This window comes from Mustela nigripes, chromosome 7 (assembly GCF_022355385.1).
Source record: "Mustela nigripes isolate SB6536 chromosome 7, MUSNIG.SB6536, whole genome shotgun sequence".
Taxonomy (NCBI): Eukaryota; Metazoa; Chordata; class Mammalia; order Carnivora; family Mustelidae; genus Mustela; species Mustela nigripes.
Genome location: NC_081563.1, coordinates 6,142,539 through 6,162,021, shown reverse-complemented (window position 1 = coordinate 6,162,021; position 19,483 = coordinate 6,142,539). Strand labels below are relative to the sequence as shown.

The 19,483-nt window shown below is 54.5% G+C and overlaps 1 protein-coding gene across 1 annotated transcript in view; it reads right to left on the bottom strand.

The window, feature by feature from the left end:
* Positions 1-19,483, bottom strand: part of ASAP2 (ArfGAP with SH3 domain, ankyrin repeat and PH domain 2) — a 110,738-nt gene that overhangs the window by 7,780 nt on the left and 83,475 nt on the right. Inside the window, exons 17-24 of the mRNA XM_059407516.1 lie at positions 14,091-14,280; positions 12,689-12,774; positions 10,854-10,969; positions 9,899-9,966; positions 8,566-8,679; positions 6,321-6,573; positions 3,759-3,893; positions 2,342-2,513 (exon numbers count right to left, since the gene is read on the bottom strand). Coding sequence (XP_059263499.1) covers positions 2,342-2,513; positions 3,759-3,893; positions 6,321-6,573; positions 8,566-8,679; positions 9,899-9,966; positions 10,854-10,969; positions 12,689-12,774; positions 14,091-14,280 — 1,134 coding nt within the window. The remainder of the gene's footprint in view (positions 1-2,341; positions 2,514-3,758; positions 3,894-6,320; positions 6,574-8,565; positions 8,680-9,898; positions 9,967-10,853; positions 10,970-12,688; positions 12,775-14,090; positions 14,281-19,483) is intronic.

Below are 19,483 nucleotides of genomic sequence, written 5' to 3'. Positions count from 1 at the left end.
ACTCTGGGGCAGGAACACCAGATTTACAGGAAAGAGCCTCTAACATAACAGAAGTGAAAACAAGACAAAGGACATGGAAGAAACAAATTATTCAGAAAAGCAAAAGCTAACATAAATGAAAACACCGCCCCAAACCCATCATTAATAATCTGAGATGAGAGAAAATGACTCCATGAAACAAACAGGATACTATTACCTTGAAAATTATCTGACACCTGGAATGAAAACTCAGCAATTACTAAGAACGGGAAAATGCAAATGAAGAAACTCTCCTAGAAGGCAGATTAAAAAGCAAGCCAGCCCGCCAGCACTGCAGAAACCGAAGCTAGAAGGTGGCCCAGCGCAGCCCAGTCTGGGCTATGCAGAGCTGCATTTCCAGCCCCGGCCTCCAGGTGGAGCCCTGGGACTGGCTCTGGCCCGAAGCGCGCTTCTCAGAGGCTCCTTAAGGAAGTAAAGGGCAGGAGTGGGTTAGGAAAGTGGCAGCAGGAGTAGAAGGGGGTCCGGGTCTCCCACTCTGCCCTCAGGGCCGCTGATTGTACAAGCAACAGAAAGGGCACTGAGCTTCGTGTAAGAAGTCAACTGCTGTATGTTAAACCACTGAGACTGACTCAGGGAAAGTCTGTTAGAGATGTCAGCTTATTAGAATAAAGAGAAAAAAGATGATACACATCCAGGAAAGGCCAAGGGAGTCTGACATCTGAATAATATGAATTTGATTAAAAGCAATAAAAGAAGAAAACAGAAATTAAGACATTAAGAAAAATCAACGAAATTTCTTAGAACTGAAGGATAGATATCCTGAAAGGCTCCATCATCTACCTAGTGGCCTGGATGAGAAAATACCTGCCCTGGGGCAGAAGGAGGCCTGACGGGGCAGGGAGAGAGCCCCACCAGGGGGAAGACCTCCATGGGGTACCGCAGAGCTCAGCAGGGAGAGGAAGAGATGGAGGCAGATATGGGAGCCAGATTTCTCACCACTGCCAAAGGGAGTAAGGAGCACACAGAGGGAGAGGATGAGAATGAACCCTGGTGCTTTGAAAACACTGCCCCCAAATTCTTTTCTGAGATCTGGAATCTGCGACCATCCTGTGCTCCTGCACCGTCCCCACCTCTACCCTGAGTCTGGGCTCTGCCACTGTTTGACCAGGGACACACGGCAGAATTTTCCGAGGCCGTACCTGTTTCTTGGGACTCGTGCTTGGGCCCAGCCACCAAGACTTGAGGAAGCTCTTGCCACATGGAGAAACCATGTATGGGTAAGTTTTTCAGCCAAGAGCCCCAGCTGACAGCCAGCAGCAACCACCAGATACGTGTAGCGGAGAGGGGAATGGGCCCGTCATCGACAAGACCCTTTCTGTGCCAAGCCATGCCCAGGCTCTGAGACGTCACAGCTAGGGCTACAGATCTTGTGGAGAAAAGACAAGCTACGCTCACTCTGCCGATCCAAATTCCTGACAGACACCTGGGAGCATCATAAATGGTTGTGTCTTAGGTCCGTAAGCTTGGTGTGGTTTGAAATGAGAGACAGTGTGAGCTCATGGACTTCAAGATGAGACGGAAATACAGAGATAAATGTCTTCCTAAGTGTGTATCTACACGGATGGTCACCTACACATACTCATGTGTGTATCCCTGGTTCTGACCACCCAGGGGGCCTGCCTGGGAGCGGCAACCCTCAGAAAGCCATGAGCACAGGAAGCACTCATCTTGGCTTTGGAAAATCACTGTCACTAAAAGAAACCATTTCCCACCATTAGGATCCAGCCTGAGACCATGAACTGGATCCCTCTCTGGTCAAGGATGTTCCATGCACAAGTGGCAAGCCTGGGGTTGGGGTTGCTGAGAGTCAGAAGGTAGTAATGCGTCTTTGCTCATTTTCCGACTGTGCTGGCTGTACTGTGTTGATGCAGAAAAACATCCTAGTTTGTAGGAAATATACGCCCCACACTGCAGAGGAAGCAAGATAACCTTGTGCATGAGCAATAAACTGGAAGTAGAGGCCCGGCATCTCGACCTTAATTCCCCAAAATGCAGTGTCTCCTAAACAGAGTCTAAATTCATTACGTGGATATAAGATATACATTTGTGTGAAATTTTTACAATTTAAAAAAATGCTTGGTAAGTTATTTTTAAGATACTCGACCCTGATGAATTCATTAGGTGACACCTGAGCTCAAATGTGATACCGTAGAAGCTCTGGAGATTTCTAATGTTTGCCCAGAAATTTCAGCAGATGACGTAATGGGGCCATTGCCCCTTGGAAGCTCCCTGAATGCAAGAAGCAAGGATGACAATTCGGCCAGACCCTGGGGGGGCTTGAAGGCAGGCTAGTTACGGTTACCCGGGGACAGGCCTCTTCTGGGGGAGGCGGCTGGGCGGCTGGGGCGGCAGGGGCGGGGGCGGGGCCTTGCTCAGCTGGATCCCGGGCTGGGCCGGCTTGCTCTGCTGGCTCAAGGCTTCCATCACACTGGGCGTTTTTGCTACTGGAGGGGGCGGCGTGGGAGCCAGGGGATCTGCGGAAAGAGAGGAGAGGAATACAGAGGGTCAGGCTTCGCCCCGCCCGCAGCCTGCCCATCAGAGGCTCTCTGGTGAGGGCTTCTTTTCGTCTTTCTTTGCACGGCGATTTCATCAGGGCAAGCGTCCTCCTTTCACTGTGGGGTTTTAGAAAACCGGATCGGCGCGCCGTCCTTCTAAGCCTTGGGTTAGGGTTGAGATGTCTCTAGGAGCCCATGAGGATCTTCCTCTGTGGGGAAGCCACCCAGAGACCTGGGGAGCCGGCGGCAGGGTCTTGCCCCTGGTCCCGCCCCCCCAGGCGAACTGGGCTGACCGTGGGTCCTCCCCATTCCAGCAGGCTTCCTGCAGGGCAATCGGAGAGGCCTGTGAAGAACTAACAGTAAAGGCTCCACAGTCTGTGAGGGGAGCTGCAGGGCAAAGAGGTAATTGTTTCTCCACAGACTCGGAAACTTAGGGAGTTGGCAAGGCAGGGAGCTGGGCCCTAAGCCCCAGGCTCCTTTCTCTGCTTGTCCCTCTGTGACAAACATTAGCGCTGCCCCCCAAGATCCAGTGTCCTCACGCCCCATCTTGTTGAGGCCGCCACCATGCTCAGGACAGGACAGGGACCCCAGGAGCTGCGCAGGCCCCCCGCGCACGCGCACACGGCACTGTCTGCAGCTGCGGCCAGGCTGCCGCGGAGGTTAAACCCACAGGAACAAGCCGGGTATGACCCGCTGCTCTCTGAGCCCTGCTGGAGAGGCCGGAGCTCCTCCTGCCACAGCCCAGCCACGCGGAGCAGGAAGGGGACAGGCTCAGGGCTGGCCCCACTGATCCCGTGAAGACATTCCTCTGCCCCAGCCCCCTCCCCCGGCCCTGGATCTTTCACCCACGTGTTGACATCGGAGAAAAACACAAACCAGATCACATCCACATGACTGTGCCCCAATACCGAGAACCACCAAATGGCCAGGGGAAGTGAAGCCCTGGGCTGGCGGGAAAGGACGGAGTGTAGCTCGAGGGCTGGGGGAGACAGAGGAGAGCGCGACGGCCCCCCGGGGCGAGGGTGCGGACAGGCAGCAGGTTGCGGCAGGGCAGGGCAGGGCGGCTGGAGGGGCTGCCAGGGGCCCGCATGGGGTCGGGCTCCGGGCGGTGTCTGCCTATGGGCGTGCGGCTTCGCAGCTCTCCCCACGCGGCTGCCAAGAGCACCCCCCAGCCATCCAGATCCAAGAGCCCACTGGCAAGAAAGGAAAAAGGCGAGAACGTACTGGTAGATGTCACGCGGAGAGGGGGCAGCGGTGGATGGACAGCTGGCGGATCTGACGAAGATCGCTGCCTGCTTGCACCGTCCACACTTACAGAGTTTGTCTTCCACAGGGCGGTAGCGGAGGAGGCGGTCTGAACTGCACACGCACACATGCACACGCATACATGCACAGCACACACGCACACGTGCATGCACACACACAGGAAGGCACGCACAAGCACAGAACAAAAACAGAAACAGAACACTGCATTATTGACCCTCTCACTCGCAAAATGGGCAGTATGACCCTTCTAGAACAGCATTAAGACCACAAACAGAATCCTGATTTTTAAAAAAGAATTCCTGTCTCTGGCATCTGATGGACGATATAGACGGACCAGACCGAGGATGCTTCTGGAGGAATTACCAGCTGGTTTTCACAGTCTTGATTTTTCCTTCTCAAACAGAAATATGGGTTTGAAGAGAGAAACGAATAGCCACAGGCGTCCCGAGCACGGGGCTCAGGCTGTAGGCTCCCGCGGCTGTGCACACCCCTCCCTGGCCCGGGGAGCACGTGTTCTCAGAGCTCGAGGACAGAAGGGTGCAGACGGAGACAGGTGAAGGGCTCCCCGCCTCCTGCAAACCTTTCTGGCTAAGAGCCAGCACGCATGACACCCAGGAGGCTCAGCTGACACATGGGGGACACAGCAGCACCGAGGTCGCTGTCCTTCCTCTGCCCCCACAGAGCTCTGCGCACAGCGGTGACCCGTGCCTGAGGCTGTGCGCAGCCCGCACAGGGGGCCAGGCCTGGGGAGAATGTGGGTGCCCCCGCGTGGGGCGTTTCTGCTGTGCCCAGTGTCTGTCCTGGTGCGGGTGGCGCAATGCTAACTCCCTTTGTGGTGTTGTTGGGTGGGACTCGCTGCAGGGCCAGGTGTGGCCTAGAGGACAACAATGGGGAGACTCTGCGGGGCTACTGGGATGAAGGACTGTCTACACTCGGCTACTGGGATGAAGGACTGTCTACACTCGGCTACTGGGATGAAGGACTGTCTACACCCGGCTACTGGGATGAAGGACTGTCTACACCATCAAAGGAGGACATGACGCTAACTACAGAGATAGTAAAAAAGAAAAAAAAGTAAGAAAAAATCCCAAACCCTCTCATTCTAAGACTCTACAAAACCAAAAGCAAAAGAAAAAAAAGGGAAAAAAATGAACAGTTTTCTGTTGCTTTTACATGACGAACAGAGCAAAATAGAATCTTCCTCCCATGACACACAAGTGAATAAAAGCCCCTAATGGGGTGGAGGGACCACATCACTTCAGCTCTGGATTACAAAATTAACCCACGCACACAGAGTGTGGGGAGGCTGCGGAGACAGTAAGGGGCCCCACAAGGACCCGAGCGTGGCTGCTGCCCTCCGCTGCCCGGGGTGGTGACAGGGAGGAGGGCAGCCGTGGAACGTGGTCTTGCAGCTTCTCTCCTGCCCAGGGGTGGCACTGCCTGGATGAGGGCACACAGGGGCCACGGCCCATATGGGGGAGGTGAGGCAGCTATTTCTGGGGCTGGCCTGGGCAGCACCTGCTCTCCTCGTAGGGGCTCATCCCTGGGGGTGTGAGTCAGTGACCTAAACAACAGGCCCATCAACCTTCTCTGGCCTCCCTGAGAGACCTCCCTGGGTGCTGGAGGCAGGATCACGTGGGGGGTGAGGCACAGGGCCAGCGGATGGCAGCCGCCATATTTGCTGCCCGACCCAAGCCACAACCGTCAGTCACACCCCCTCCCAGAGAGCAGCTGCGGCCCCTGTGCACTGCAGGACCTCCTTCTGGACCAGCAGCAGCCACAGCAGCCACAGAGCCCGGACACCACACCCTGGGGGCTCTGGCCCTCCCTCTCCTGGGATGCCCCCTAAAGGCCACTGGCCATGAGCTGTGCCGGCCACTTGCTGGACCCACCTTCAAGGAGCAGAAGGATCAGTTGGTCCTCAGCCTAGGAAACTCACTTAACTTTTGGGGGCCTCAGTTTCCATTTTCATAAAAAGAAAAGCATCTGTTGAGTCAAACTCATACTTCTGGGACTGAGCAACTAAGGTAAGTGTAGCTGAGTATCCTTCCCTAAATTAGCATCTTTTTATCTTTCATTTCATGGGGATTACAGGTACAAATGAATCAGAGGCACCACACGCTGGCTGACTGCAGGCTGGGTGAGGAAACAGGAGAGAATGCAGGCGGGGGGTGGGGTAGTGAGTGGTAAAAGCAGAGAGAAAAGGAACAGAAAGAAGATCTGCAGGAAAATGTCTCGCAGGACCAGCATCACGAGCCGAGCCACCCACCTCAGGCCTGCCCGAGGGGGTCCCCGCACTCCCCACGTGACACGCAGAGGCCACACCTCTGCCCAGAACAAGGATTAAGTCAGATGCTCTACCACCATTCAGCACTCTAAGAACGAGGAGCTCCTTTAGGGTACCAACAACATAACTCTGACAAAAAAATCCCCAAATGTCACCTAGCAGGGGGCACGGCAACTATAAACTTCTCAAAGCAAACACCAGACCACACCCTCTGAGCTATGGCCGCGCAGTACCTTTGGCAACGTTTCGTGGGGGCAGCGGGGGTGCGCTGGAGGTGCTGGGGACCACAGGCTGGGTGGGAGGCGGGCTGCCGCTGAGGACCGCGCCGTACGTCTCGTTCTGCAAGATGCTGGGCACGAAGGACCTCTGCTTGTCCTTGGCCAGGCTGGTGGCGTCTCTGGCCAAAGACGCGGCGTTGGACTGCAGCTGGCCGGAGCCCGGCTGGTAGAAGCTGACGGGCCGGTCTTCTCGCCGACTGGGGCTGGGCTGCAGAAGGGTGGGAAAGGCACACACACCGACCCCTCGGTCACAGCGTCTGGGCCACGGGTGACCGCCTCGTGCACATCGCGGCTACCTGGGCAGGTGCGTTTTGGGCTCTCAACTGTAACAGGAGAGCTGTGAGATTTGAAAGTTCCTTTTATCTTCATGGAGACACCCTCTCCCACCCCCAGTGCCGCAAATGCCATAATTTATAATTTACAAGTCACCATTCTGGGAAGGATTGAGAGCCCAGTCTGTTTCACCTTTACTCGCCGGCATTATCTTAACCTATATCTGTTTCCACCGCACTTCCTGTTTGTAAACACACTTCCAACTGAGCACCTCGCGGCAGTCAACCCCCAACAGCAGGGCGCCAAGTTCCGGAGACATCAGGTGCTCTTCCCAAATGAACTGAAGTCTCAAGATTCCTCTAACTCAGGGATCAGCAAACCATGGCCCGTGGGCCACCATCTGTTTTTATAAATAAAGTTTTATTAGAACACAGTCGTGCCTGGTCATTTAATATATTGTCTGTAGCTGCTTCCAAGCCACTGGCACGTCTGAGTAGTTGCAGTAAAGATGGTGATAATTTAGGCCCACAAACCTGAAATATTAATTATTTGACCCTTTTGGTTTGCTGACCCTTGCTCCCCTTGAAATCAGGACTCGTGTAAATCAGATCTAATTCATTTCCAATATCAGCTTCATTCTAAGAGCTACGATCTTGAGCAACTACCTTAACCTTGCTGACCAGACCCCTCATCTTTTCAGTGGGTAGAACTGTGCTTCTCTCACACAGCCCCCAGGCTTCCCGGAACAGTACTAGCTGTGATACCGCCCTGCCCCTCGCAGGGCCACCTGCCCACCCAAGGCTCTGGCCAACCCAATGGCTCAAACTCAGCTGAGCTATGCAGAACCTGATGGCTAGTTCTCTTCACACATATTTTAAATTCAACAAAGCCCAAGGCCGTATGAACTATAATTCCCTCTGCTGGAAACAGAGTGAGTGGGAGGAAGAGTGTGAGCTCTTGCTGTCAGACTTTTAAGTGGACTATGCGACCGGCTGTGTTGGCTTGACCTGGGACTGATTATTTCCAATCTTTTTTTAGGATCGGTAAGTATAACAATAGTCAGTCCCTCTCACTTGGACACCATTTTATAGGTAACTCAGTGGAGGAGTTTCTTAGTCAAAGAAATAGCAAGTATGAATGTTAACTGAGCCACACACAAGGAGAGTCAAGGTTTTGGAAATGCCATAAATATATATAATCAAACATCGTCAGTGCACCTCAGGACATTCGAGTCCTACAGTAAACAATAGGAAATGAGACATGGCATTCCCCACAAATTTCCTAGCAGCTGGGAGTGGGGGCTCTGGAGTCAGTCTGCTGGGGTGTGACTAAGCTCTGAGACCCACGTGAAGATGGTAACCAGCCAGGGGTCCCCCAAGTGGGCCAGGTAGAGTGTTGTGAGCAGGGAGCTGGACTCAGAGGCCAGCGCCCTCTGGCCTCAAGCTGGTCTCTAAATATTGGCTTCACCGCTGAGTCAACCTCTCCTGAAGCTTCCATGACCCAGTCGGATACAGGAGAAAGCTGGACCCAGAGCTCTAATGGTCATTTCATTCTAGTGAAGGTTTTAAAGATCAACTAGTTGAACTTGACCTGTGATACTGGGGAGCCCTGGCTCTTTACCACATCCACGGCACGGGGCTTCCTCTAAATCCCATTAGAAACAACCCCCTCCCCAATATCTTTCCCTTAGATCTAAAGGTGAGCGGCTGACGACGCCCCAAGTAACATTGCTGTTCACCCACACGCACAGGAGCTGGGAGGCAGGCACAGCTGCGGGACGGGCAGAACCAGCTACTGAGGTTGGAGCAAAGAGTTAACTCGACGTTTTGTACAAAACCACCCTGTGCCCTAATCGCACTCTGGGGTCCACCCGGCTCGGAGCGAAGCCCCTCAGAACCTCCCCGACGATCTGCGGCCCGGCACCAACCTGCAATTTCTCGTCCACATCGTCGTCGCTCTCATCCAGGTCTTCGTGGAGCAACCGCCACTCGTATTCGACGTGAACATGTGAGTTAAACCTCCCAGACAAGGCCTGGGTCAGCTGAAAAGAGGAAGGGCTGTCGGCGCCGCCGCCCGTGAGCCGGGCACCCGTGGGCGGTGGTGGGCGGTGTGGAGAGGGGAGGCAGAGACCCTTCAGGGCAAGGCCAGCCGACGGAGACCCCACGCCCTACCTTCACCGAGGACCCTGCAACGCCCATTTAGTGCTCTGCAAACTGTAAAGCGCCACAGGCCAGGGCTACTGGAGATCTAAAGGCTAACGGCCGGCCTGCGGGTGCTGACGGGCACACGTGGGAGCAAACTCAACAGAGGACGCCGCCCGCACGGGTCACTGACGGGAAACCAGCCCCGGCCCGCAGAGCAAGGATGGGAGTGAGTGTTTTCGCCGTTCTCTCAAGGAAGGCGGATACCCAATTCCACGTGCGCTAACAGGAGAGAAGCGAATTCTTTAGACTCAATGCGAGTCTTAGCATGTTAGCCCTTAACTCTCTCCCCAGCCAGAGTCGCTGTGTGCGCTCGGGCAAGTTCCTTAACCCTCCTGCGCCTGTTTCCTCATCTGTAAAATACGGCTAACAGCAGAAACCAAGTCAGGAGGGCTATCAAAATTAAATCAGCAGTTATCAAGTGTTTAGCATAGAGCACCCCTCACTCTCCTACCCTTCCAAAGCAGTCAGTTCGATTTACTGCGCACTTGCTCAGTGTCACAAAGCACGACGCTACTTCTGAACGGCTAAAGCGGACTCCACCTTACAAACACAGAACCAGTGGGAGAGCTGGCATCGGCATGACTTCCTCAGCTCTGGGCAGGAGCCCCTACACTGCCTGACCCTGTGGGCTCTGTCCACTGGCCGCACTGCCCCTCCTTCTAGAACGGGACAGGAAAAGATGGTGGGGAACAATCCAGATGACCTGGGACTGGGGAACGAAATCCGCACACCAGCTTTGGATGCTGCCCCAAGGGGAAGAGCTGGCAGCTCAGAGACTCCAGAGAAGGGGCAGAGCGGCGGTGGCCTCCGGATCTCTGGTCCATCTGCCCCAGGCAATGCCATGGCCACCAGCCACATGTGCAACCAGCAAATTCCAACTTGTATTCCAAGCGTCACTATGATGGGGGTGGTCCCCTCCTCTCAAAGGACTCCCTGAGTACACTTTCTCCTGCTTGTCCCGTCTAGGGTCCAAATGGGACCTTCCTCCCAGAGGGCAGGGCCCCTCCCCACCCAGGCAGGTCGGCTTCATCCCATGCGAGCCGGAGGGAGACTCACCAGCTCCTCGCAGTGCTCATGCCTGAGGCGTCTGGCAATGTCCAGGGGCGTCTCTCCCGACTCGTTGGCTAAATAAAAGGCAGGACAACATACAGAGGTGTTACGGCCAAAGCAAGCAGAGGTCTGACCTCCAGAGGCAGTTACAAGAAGACACAGGGAGGCAGCACGAAGCGGAAGTGAGCTGTACAGTGTGGGGCGGGGAGGCCCGACCATCTCCCCGTCCTAACACACCACAGCAGCGCACAGTCGGCAAGATTTTAAGCCAGTCTGTGCTGACCACAGAAGCAGAACCGAACCCCTCCTCAGCAGTCTATGAATCTGAAATTGTGTATTTTCTTCCAAATAAGCATCCATCAGCAAGGTTTGGTTATTTAAGAAAAAAAAAAAAAAAGAAAGAAAGAAACTTGGCCGAGCAGGCGTGCACCGCCTTTCTGTCCTTTGCTCTCTGTTCAACAGTTCAAGAACACTTCCTCACGGTGCAATCACAGCTGCCCGCCCTCAAGCGGCTGCCAGTGCTTCAGGGTCCCCTAGTAGAGGGAGGGACAAAGGCCCAGCAGATCAGGGTCCCTTGTGGAGGAGACTCGGTGCCAAGAGGGGCAGTGATCAGTGACTCCCCACTGCCCGGTAAACCTCCCACCCAGAGCCAGAAAGGAGTTAAGCCTGATCCTGGGTGGGTTCTGAAGAGGAGGGCAAGATGCCCCAAACCTCGTTCAAGGTCACCTCAGCACAAGGAACTTGTGCAGGGTCTGTGCTCTGCCTCTCATAATCTCTATGATGCCTGCCCATGACAGAAAGTCTATGTCCCAGATGGAGGGAACCCGCTGACCAATATGGGACCATTATCAGCCTTGGCGAGCATGCAGGCGAGGCCCCCCGACTTCAGATGGTAGGATTTGGGTCTCCCTGGCAGACGGGAGCCCAGACCAGATGGCCAGGCCGGCGGCCACCCGCTCACCGGTCTCGATGGAGGCCTTCCCCCGCAGGAGGAGCTTCAGGCACTCGGCGTTGTCCGTCAGGCAGCAGTAGTGCAGGGCTGTGCTGCCCTTTCCCGTCTGCTTATCCAGGTTCCCGCTGGCCAAGAACAGGGACCGAAGAAGAGAAAGATCAGTGAGTCACTGGCCAGGGGACCAGCCCTGCCTGGGGGGGAGGGGCCTCGGTGTGAGACCAGCAGGGAACCGGCAGTAAGAGCGTGAAGGCCGGAGTGGGGCACTGTGTTGTTGCTGAGCGGGGGCCGAGGGGGGCTTAGCCTGCTTCTTCCTGGGCCGGTCCCGAACTGCGGCACCCCTCCCACTTCCCCATCAGCACCCGGAGCCTGAAGTGTCTGCCTGGGCCTCAGGAAGCCTGTGGGACTTGCCATCCTGTCCTGCAGGGCAGGGAGAGTTTTCCATCCTATTACTGACATTCTCGCCAGGAAGGGGAAGAGCCCCTCTTCCAAAGCCCAGAATGCGCAAACACCTGTGTGTCTGTGGGCCCCAGGCTGCCCTGCAGACAGCCGGCGGGGCAGTCCTGCGATCTCTAAAGCCCTTCTGGTGAAACACAAGAGCGGGTTACCCCAGAAGACACTGCGCTTCTCTTACAAAGCCACTCAGCCTACTGGGGGAGGCAGCCCGGAAACGTGGCTGTCCTTCTGAGCAGGAGGGACTGTGGGACTTTGTGGCCTGTGGAAGGACACGTGGCAGGGGGCACCGTCCCAGGTGATACCCACTGCTCTCATCAAAACAGAACGTGCTACACTCTCGGGGAAAATGAGCCTCATCTTCTGATCTCTCCCTCTTCCTGCTGCCCTCCTTCTACTCCAGAGAAACCAGGATTTCCCTTCTCACACTCGAAAGTTTACGCTGAGGGAGGATGGCGTCACGGGGCTGTTTCATCCACAGTCTGCTGAGCCGCTGTGACACCAGGCGCCGGAGGGCGTCCAGGCTCCGCAGAGGGTGGCTTCCACGGAGTCCGGCAAACTGCTGACCTGCCTCCAGCTCCTCTACCCCTGGCCATCTCCTCCCCACCATGAACAGCAGGGAAGGCCAAAATGCAAACTATGACCTTGCTTTTGCAGGTGGAATTTTCCACTCTGTTTGGCACAATTTCAGTGGCTTTTGACCAGCACCTCCCCCTCCACACACCCCCAACCATGATCAGGGAGTCAAGATACACGGTGCCGGGCCTCTCTGGTCGGCCTGCTGCCCCAGGTGGGTGCCGTACCCGGGGCGGAATGCACCTGACAGGACTTTGGAGCCCGGGTAAGCAGGCACACACATTCTTGAAAGGGAACTTCTAGTTAGAAAACAGAAACAACTTTTCAAACCAAACAAAATGTCTGCAGTCCAGTGATGAGGTTTACGATCCCAGCTTAGGTGGGTGGTACCAGTATGGATCTGTGCGTCCCTTTTACTGTCCCCACTGCTCAGGACGCCTGCCTATGTCCAGTGAGACACTCTGAGGGCCAAGCATGGGGATGGCTCTGTGCACACCAGTTGAGGGCATGTGGAGGCCACAGATAGTCCCCCAGTGCCCACAATTCAGATATACGAGCCTGACAGCTCCTGAGTCCCAGACGCTAGAGGACAGGTCTTTCAGGTGCCAAGAAGGGTCTCTGTCTTCACACTCTAGGGCTTTTTGGGGACTATGCTCTAATAGCCCACTTCTGGAAGTTCTCTTTCTGTCCCACAGCTCATGTTCAAGGCTTGGAAAAAATCCCAGCATCTTGGCCACATAATGAGGCAGGAACCTGATCCTTCCTTGGAAACACCAGGAAATAAAATCAAACGGCTCCCCCAACTTTAGAACACCTACCTGTTCTGAACTAAAAAGTCTACAATGTGGAGGGAAGTCCGGTCCACCGATCTGACTGCAAGATGGAGGGCAGTTTCATCTGGCTCCTGAAGACCAAACAGAAACATTTCAGAATCCCAAGGGCAGCATTCAGTTTGTGTCCAATGCGAGTGAAATCATGTATCTCTCTTCCGAAAGCCTTTTATCCTTTCTTTCAAAACATGAATCTCTAAGACATATGGCCCCCTTAGTCTCCAGAGGAAACTCTGCCCTTGGCACCTGCGATTTCAAGACTGGTCCTCCTTCCTCCACAGGAAGCAGTAAGAAATTCAGGGTCTCATCTCAGAGTCCCCTCAATCTCTAGGTCCTTATCCCAGGACCAACAACATATAAGGGGGGTGCCCTTTTGTTCAAGGACACCAGGAAGGTTCCCCAGGCCTCCTGTACACAGTGTCTGATACGTGTGTTTGTGTTTTCTATTCCACACGTATAGGCAGGCTGTCAGCGCTAATGCCCACAACTGCCTTCCGCTGAAACCAGGGGACACCTGACCCCAATGCCTTTCCTGAAAGTGAATTCTGGCAGGTGAGGGCTGTCTCAGGTAGGTGGGTGGGCGAGACAGCAGGAGGCAAAAGCAATATCCATGCAATGGGGAACATGGGGCAAAGAGGGGCGTGTCCCCAATTCACCTGCCTGGCCTGCCCAGCCAGCCAGGGCCACCCACTGCCCCCAGCCCCCGCCGTGCTCTGGCCGCGGCACAGCTCCCTGCGCCTTCATTACAATGGCAAGCAGCTTTCATGGGACTGCGTGTGTGTCTCTCCAAAGTCACCCATGGAAGAGAATTAGGATACATGCCAACCCAGGACACTGGTAACCGGTTTCCTGTGGACTTGATCCTGACAGTAAGACCCCACCCCACCTTGAGACCTCCCGGCTCAACAAGGTTCTCCCAGGCAACTGGAGGGTGTCCCTCTTCCGCTCCTCCCTCAGGGAGGAGGGCGCAGGCTGCGAGGCTCTCACTCCCAGGGAGGCCCGGCAGCTGCTACTGAGAGTTTGGATCTCCGCTCACCGGAGACAGAACCTCGCGCGGGTCACTCGGGTCCCTGAGAAGATGCTCCCTCCCCACCCAGGACTGGCCTTTCTTTCTGGGGCTGGCATTCTATTTTTGGTTTAAGGATAAACTGCCCACTGGGAAGTGTGTAAGCCTGAGGATTCACAGACCTGTACCCCTGGGGCTAGAAACACATTATATGTTTAAAAAAAAAAAAGTAATAAAAAAAGAATAAACTACCCATTTCTTCCCTACAACTCGATGCTCTCTTTCTTCAGAGAACTGTCCCACTGTCAGCACTTCTGATTACACGGCCTTGCCACTCCCCCCGCTTTCTCCTCTTTCTTGAGAAGGAGCAGGCCGCACTCTTACATGTCCATTGGCCAGCGGGATTTTTTCTGTAAGATCCACACCGTCAGCATACGCTTGGAGTAATCCAAAAATATCTCTTGTTTTGACGGCCTCACAAAGGCTGTGAAGCTTTGCTGCGTTATCTGCGTGCCTTTTCCTTGCGTATCTCCTCTCGATGTACTTGGCAGTAATGTAGTCCTTTCTGGCATTCCTGAAATCAAGCATAATTGCCTTGTAAATGATTAAGGGCCTCTATTCAAACATCCAACCTTCAATCATCAGGAGCAATTTTTAAAAATCCTGCCCCTGGCGGGTAGGAAGGGGGCCGCCATGTGACTGTGGCAGCGCCTATGTCCAGTGACACCTGAAGCGCCCCTCCCTTTTTTAATATTTTATCTATTTATTTGACAGAGAGAGAGAGAGAGAGAGAGATCACAAGTTGGCAGAGAGGCAGGCAGATAGAGGGGAGAAAGCAGGCCCCCCGCCAAGCAGAGAGCCCGATGTGGGGCTCGATCCCAGGACGCTGGGATCATGACCTGAGCCAAAGGCAAACGCTTCACCCCCTGAGCCCCCCCGGCACCCCGAGCCCTTTTAAGAAGCGCTGCCATCTTCCGGTTTCCGACCTAAGAGGCCTCGAGGCCTGGTGCAGGGTGCCTGGGGCTTACTCAGGGGCCAATGGGAGCTGGCCCAGATGGGCAGACCAGGAGGTCCTCCACAAGAGGAAGACACGATCTCCTTGGTCAAGGGCACTGTGCCTGGCAGGAAAGGCGCGCACCACTGGTCTCGTGAACCAGAACAAACTGCCAGTCTCTGCGGTCTATTTTCTGGCCTTCCCGTGGCACGGCATTCACAGACTCTACCTCCCCACAGAGCATGCAATGGCAGCAACTCTGGGAAGCCAAGAGCAGCACAGGTTCCAATCCCGCCCCCACCACACCGACGGGACAAGCATCCTACCCCTGGAGGCGTCAAGTCTTATTTGTGCAAGTGTGTAGCATGCCCCCTCAAGGAACTGTGACAAGCACGTGCACCGACACTTGCGGGGCACGTGGTAGGTCCTTAGGACCCTGGACTTGCTGATGAACTTCAAAGACAGGCAGCAAGGAAGACAGGAGCTCCTGGTCAGGTCTCTGCACTTTACTACAAGGACCTTAAGGAGTAACAGCAGAACAATAAAAGGCGTGGAGAGGATTTGTGAATGATGCTAACTTCCTTGAGGCCACTGGGCGAGAAGGTCAGGAAGCAATCCGGAAACGTACCAGCTGATGAACGGACAGACAAAATGCAGTCTCTCCACACAGCTGTGCAGGGGACAGAGTCCCGGCGGGCCGCGACGAGGCTGAGCCCTGAAAACACTACTCGGAGTCAGAGGAGCCCCACAAGGCCACACGCTGTATGATGCCGTGTCCACGGGATGCAGGGAAGAGGCAAGTCTCTGGAGTCAGAAGATGGCTTAGCAGGGCCTGGGGTGGGGGGCGAGGGGGGGCTGTTGCTGGTTAACAGGTGCAGGGGTTTGGTTTCAGGCGGACGAAAATGTTCTAAAATCGTGGTGATGGGATGCCTGGGTGGCTCTGTCCGTGAAGCGTCTGCCTTCAGCTCAGGTCATGATCTCAGGGTCCTGGGATCCAGTCCTGCGTCAGGCTCCCTGCTCAGTGGGCGCTTCTCCCCCTGCCCCACGCCCTACTCGTGCTCTCTCTCTCAAGTAAACAAAATCTTTAAATAAAATCGCCGAGATGCAGGCACACTCTGTGAACACGCTGAACAGTACTGAACTGACATTTAAACAGCTGAACTAAACGCATATGAACTGTACTTCAATAAATCTGTTAGCAAAAAGCATGTCAGGACAGGGTGGCTGGGTGATGGATGTTGGGGAGGTACGTGCTATGGTGAGTGCTGTGAACTGTGTAAGACTGATGATTCACAGACCTGTACCCCTGGGGCAAATAATACATTACACGTTAATAAAAATAATTTAAAAAAAATAATAAAAAAAGAAAAAGAAAAAATCATGTCAGTGAAAACTAAATTCCATCAACACTACAAAAACCTAACTTTAGCCAACAGATGCACAGAGACACAGGGAAAATGGCATGACAGGATCAAGGTCCTGGGCTCCTTTCTAGGAACTACTTTTTCTGGAAAGTGAAGTGCCCTGAAGTTTCAGAAAGTTGGGCGGGGGCGCTGAAGAGAAAGCCAGGGCCTTCTGCGTCGGCTCTAAGAGATGGCACAGCACAGGCTCGCGGCTGGATGGCTGCTCAGACGGGCTCTGTCGCCTCCATCAAGGTCACAAAGGTGCAAAGCCCTTTCTGTGACAACACACGCTCACAGGGCTGCTGCAGGTCAGGTGAGAGAGCACATTTAGGCATGGAGCACAGCATTCTAGAAACACAAGCGTGGAATGAGCAGGCTTGTAGTGCCAAGTGGAACTGGGGCAGCTCTTCTCAGCTCCCAACCCGTCACCATCCTGCCACCAGGGCTGTGCCAACTGCCTCTGCTGTCCCAACCAGTCACCAAGCCCCTCAGGTGAGCACCCAGGGCCAGGAGCGAGCAGGTCCCCTTCAGGGTCCGAGAGGGTAGCTGGGGCGTCACTCCCCACTGCAGATGACCTGATCTAAGGTGTTTGTGAAACGCAGACTGTGAGTACTGTGCTAACTTATGTGTGTCACCTCCCAGACGTGCACCGCTATGGGCTTACAGGTCGAGCTGACACATGTAGTCCTGTTGGTCCTCGAACCAGGGCTATGAACTCTGTCTCCACCTTACAGCGAAGTCAACTGAAGTCTACGGAGGGACATGAGATTCTGTTTCCTCACACAGCAGGCAAGTTGCCGAGGGGGCCTTCTAGCACAGTGTGGCACGCAGGGAACGGCTCAGTGACCTCCTGAGCCTGACGACAGGCCATATCTGATAGTGATTCAAACTCTACCGGTCTCATGATGAGCGGTTAGTCTAGATGGCCGTCAAGGTTTAGGGAGTTTCAATAATCCTTGCGGGACCATCACCACGGTGACCTCTCCCGCCTCCCTGGGAAGGAGCTAGAGAGATACTGGCCCCTTTACTTATTTTTTTAATGCGTTATTCATCCGTCCAGAGCTCTGTGTCCCCTGAAGGTCATTCTTCCCCAAGCCCGGGCACAGACCTGCTTTATGCACCACCGCACTCCACAGCTTTGTGAGGGAAGTTCCCTCGGACAGCACTGATCCCTCCCAGCCTCTTGCTTTTTGGAAAGGCTTCGACTTTTGGAGAAAAGCAGTGAACTTAGAATAACAACACTTTTGGCCCATGTTCAGGAGAGGTTTCTCGTCCTTCTGAAGGACGGGCCTGTGTCAGGGTCCCGAGTCACACAGGAGGAGCAGCACGGCCTCTGTAAGCAGACACTAACCCGCCTGCTTCCCCCTTTCAACCCCTCTCTCTCTTGGCATACCCCCCAATCCAAAATCTGGGGATTCACAGGCCACTAGAGGGTCTCTGGCTTCCCTTTTAACAGATTTATCTGCAGATGGCGTGTTCTCCTGAGATAAAGCCAGCAGTGGCACACGCCTTCTCACGTGCAAGTGAATGCCAGCCTGTTTAAGTAACCACAGAGCTGGGACTTCAGCTTTGACTCGGCCATTCATTAAGTGTGCACTGAACCCCCACAAGCAACACGCTAGGGCGGGAAATACAAAAGCCTGGAAGATGCAATTTCTCAGAGAACTAGGTACCAATTCCTCAGTATGGTAAGAAGTGGGATGAAAGGTTTTATTTTTTTTTTATTTCTTTTAAGATTTTATTTATTTATTTGACAGACACAGATCATAAGTAGGCACAGAGGCAGGCGGAGGGTGGGGGGGAAGCAGGCTCCCCGCTGAGCAGAGAGCCTGATGTGGGGCTCCATCCTAGGACCCTGAGATCATGATGTGAGCTGAAGGCAGAGGCTTAACCCACTGAACCACCCAGGCGCCCCAGATGAGCCAAATGCCCAGCAGAGAGCCCGGCACTCAATTCCACCTGAGCAGGTAGGAAAGCAGGAGGCATTTTGCCATCACACTGGCCATCCGCCCTTATTTTGGAGGGAAAAAAGAGGGGGAGGGCTACACTTCCCTTACATTAGTGTCACGGTTGGGGGGGTGTCTCAATGCAGCAGAACGCTTATACGGAAGGATTTGAAGCAGATAGTGTTCACTTTTTAGAAACATCTAGCCCCAGAATAAACAAACTGCCCGCTTGGCACCCCAGGTACTTGGAGGAAACTACTTTACTTATCATACACTTTGTTCACAGCCAATCACTATTGGAGGCCGGTGCCTTTTCTCTGAGCGCAGGTATCGGGCAGACTAAACGTGCCATCCTGGACCCTGGAGCGTCCTTTACTAAGCTCGGTCTTCGAGCTATGCCGGGAAGAGCTGGCTCGGCTCTGAGTAACTCTGGGGAAACCCGAACTGTGAGGACCCTCAGTTTCCGGGGTCTGCGGGATCAGCATGCAGCACTCACAGTGCCTCCACCGCCCACCCACGGCCAGCAAACAGGCTGCCAACAGCACCGAAGGGCTGGTGTGGCCTCACCTGCACCAATGAGCATCCCAATGGCTCCGGGAGCAGGGGGCGTGGTCTCCTGCTCCGGTTAGAGGAGAGGCTTCGAGAAGCCTGCAATCCTGCCCAGGTCCCGCCATAGGGGAGCGGCTATGTCTCCAGGTCTGGGTGAGAAAACAGATTTCCAGCTCAGCTCTTCATCCAGAGAGGACAGCGACCTCGTGCCTGGAATCAACCTCACAGAAATGCTACAGCACAAACAGCAGCTGTAGGACAGTGTGAACCGACTCTAACCCCACACCCACTGAGTGCTGGGCTCAGATATGGGATAGCGACAGTTGGGGCGGGGTTCGCACCCTTAGAGGTCGAGGCTGTCTAACTGCACTAAGTTACCTCACCTCAGTGCGAAAGAAGTCAGATCCTACAACCTCAGCTTCCCAAGGGCTCGTCGCAACGAACGGGTTACAAACACCCAAGTTCTCAGCTTTTGGAATGGGCCTGCGCGCAGCCTCCCGGTGCGGCAGCTCTTCAAGCACAGGTCACTGTCCTCGCTCACGTCCCGTAGAAGCACGTGTGCCATCCATGCCCTCTCAAGCATCTTCCAAAGGCGATGCTGTCTCTGTAAATGAATTTTCCTACTCTTCCTTATAACATTTTTCTTATGTCCTCCTCTCCTGCTGGAACACCTGGATCCAGGCTCACCACTGGAAGGCACTTTACTGCCCTGAGGACACCTCCCTCCCTTCCGTCTGTCCCCACTCTGCATTGCAACAGACCCGCAACAGACCCGTAACCTCACCCCCGGCGCCCAGAGCCAACAGGACAGCCGCTGCCCTGACCTGCTGCTCCTCCCTCCACTTCTCACTTTTTTTTTTTTTTTAAAGATTTTATTTATTTATT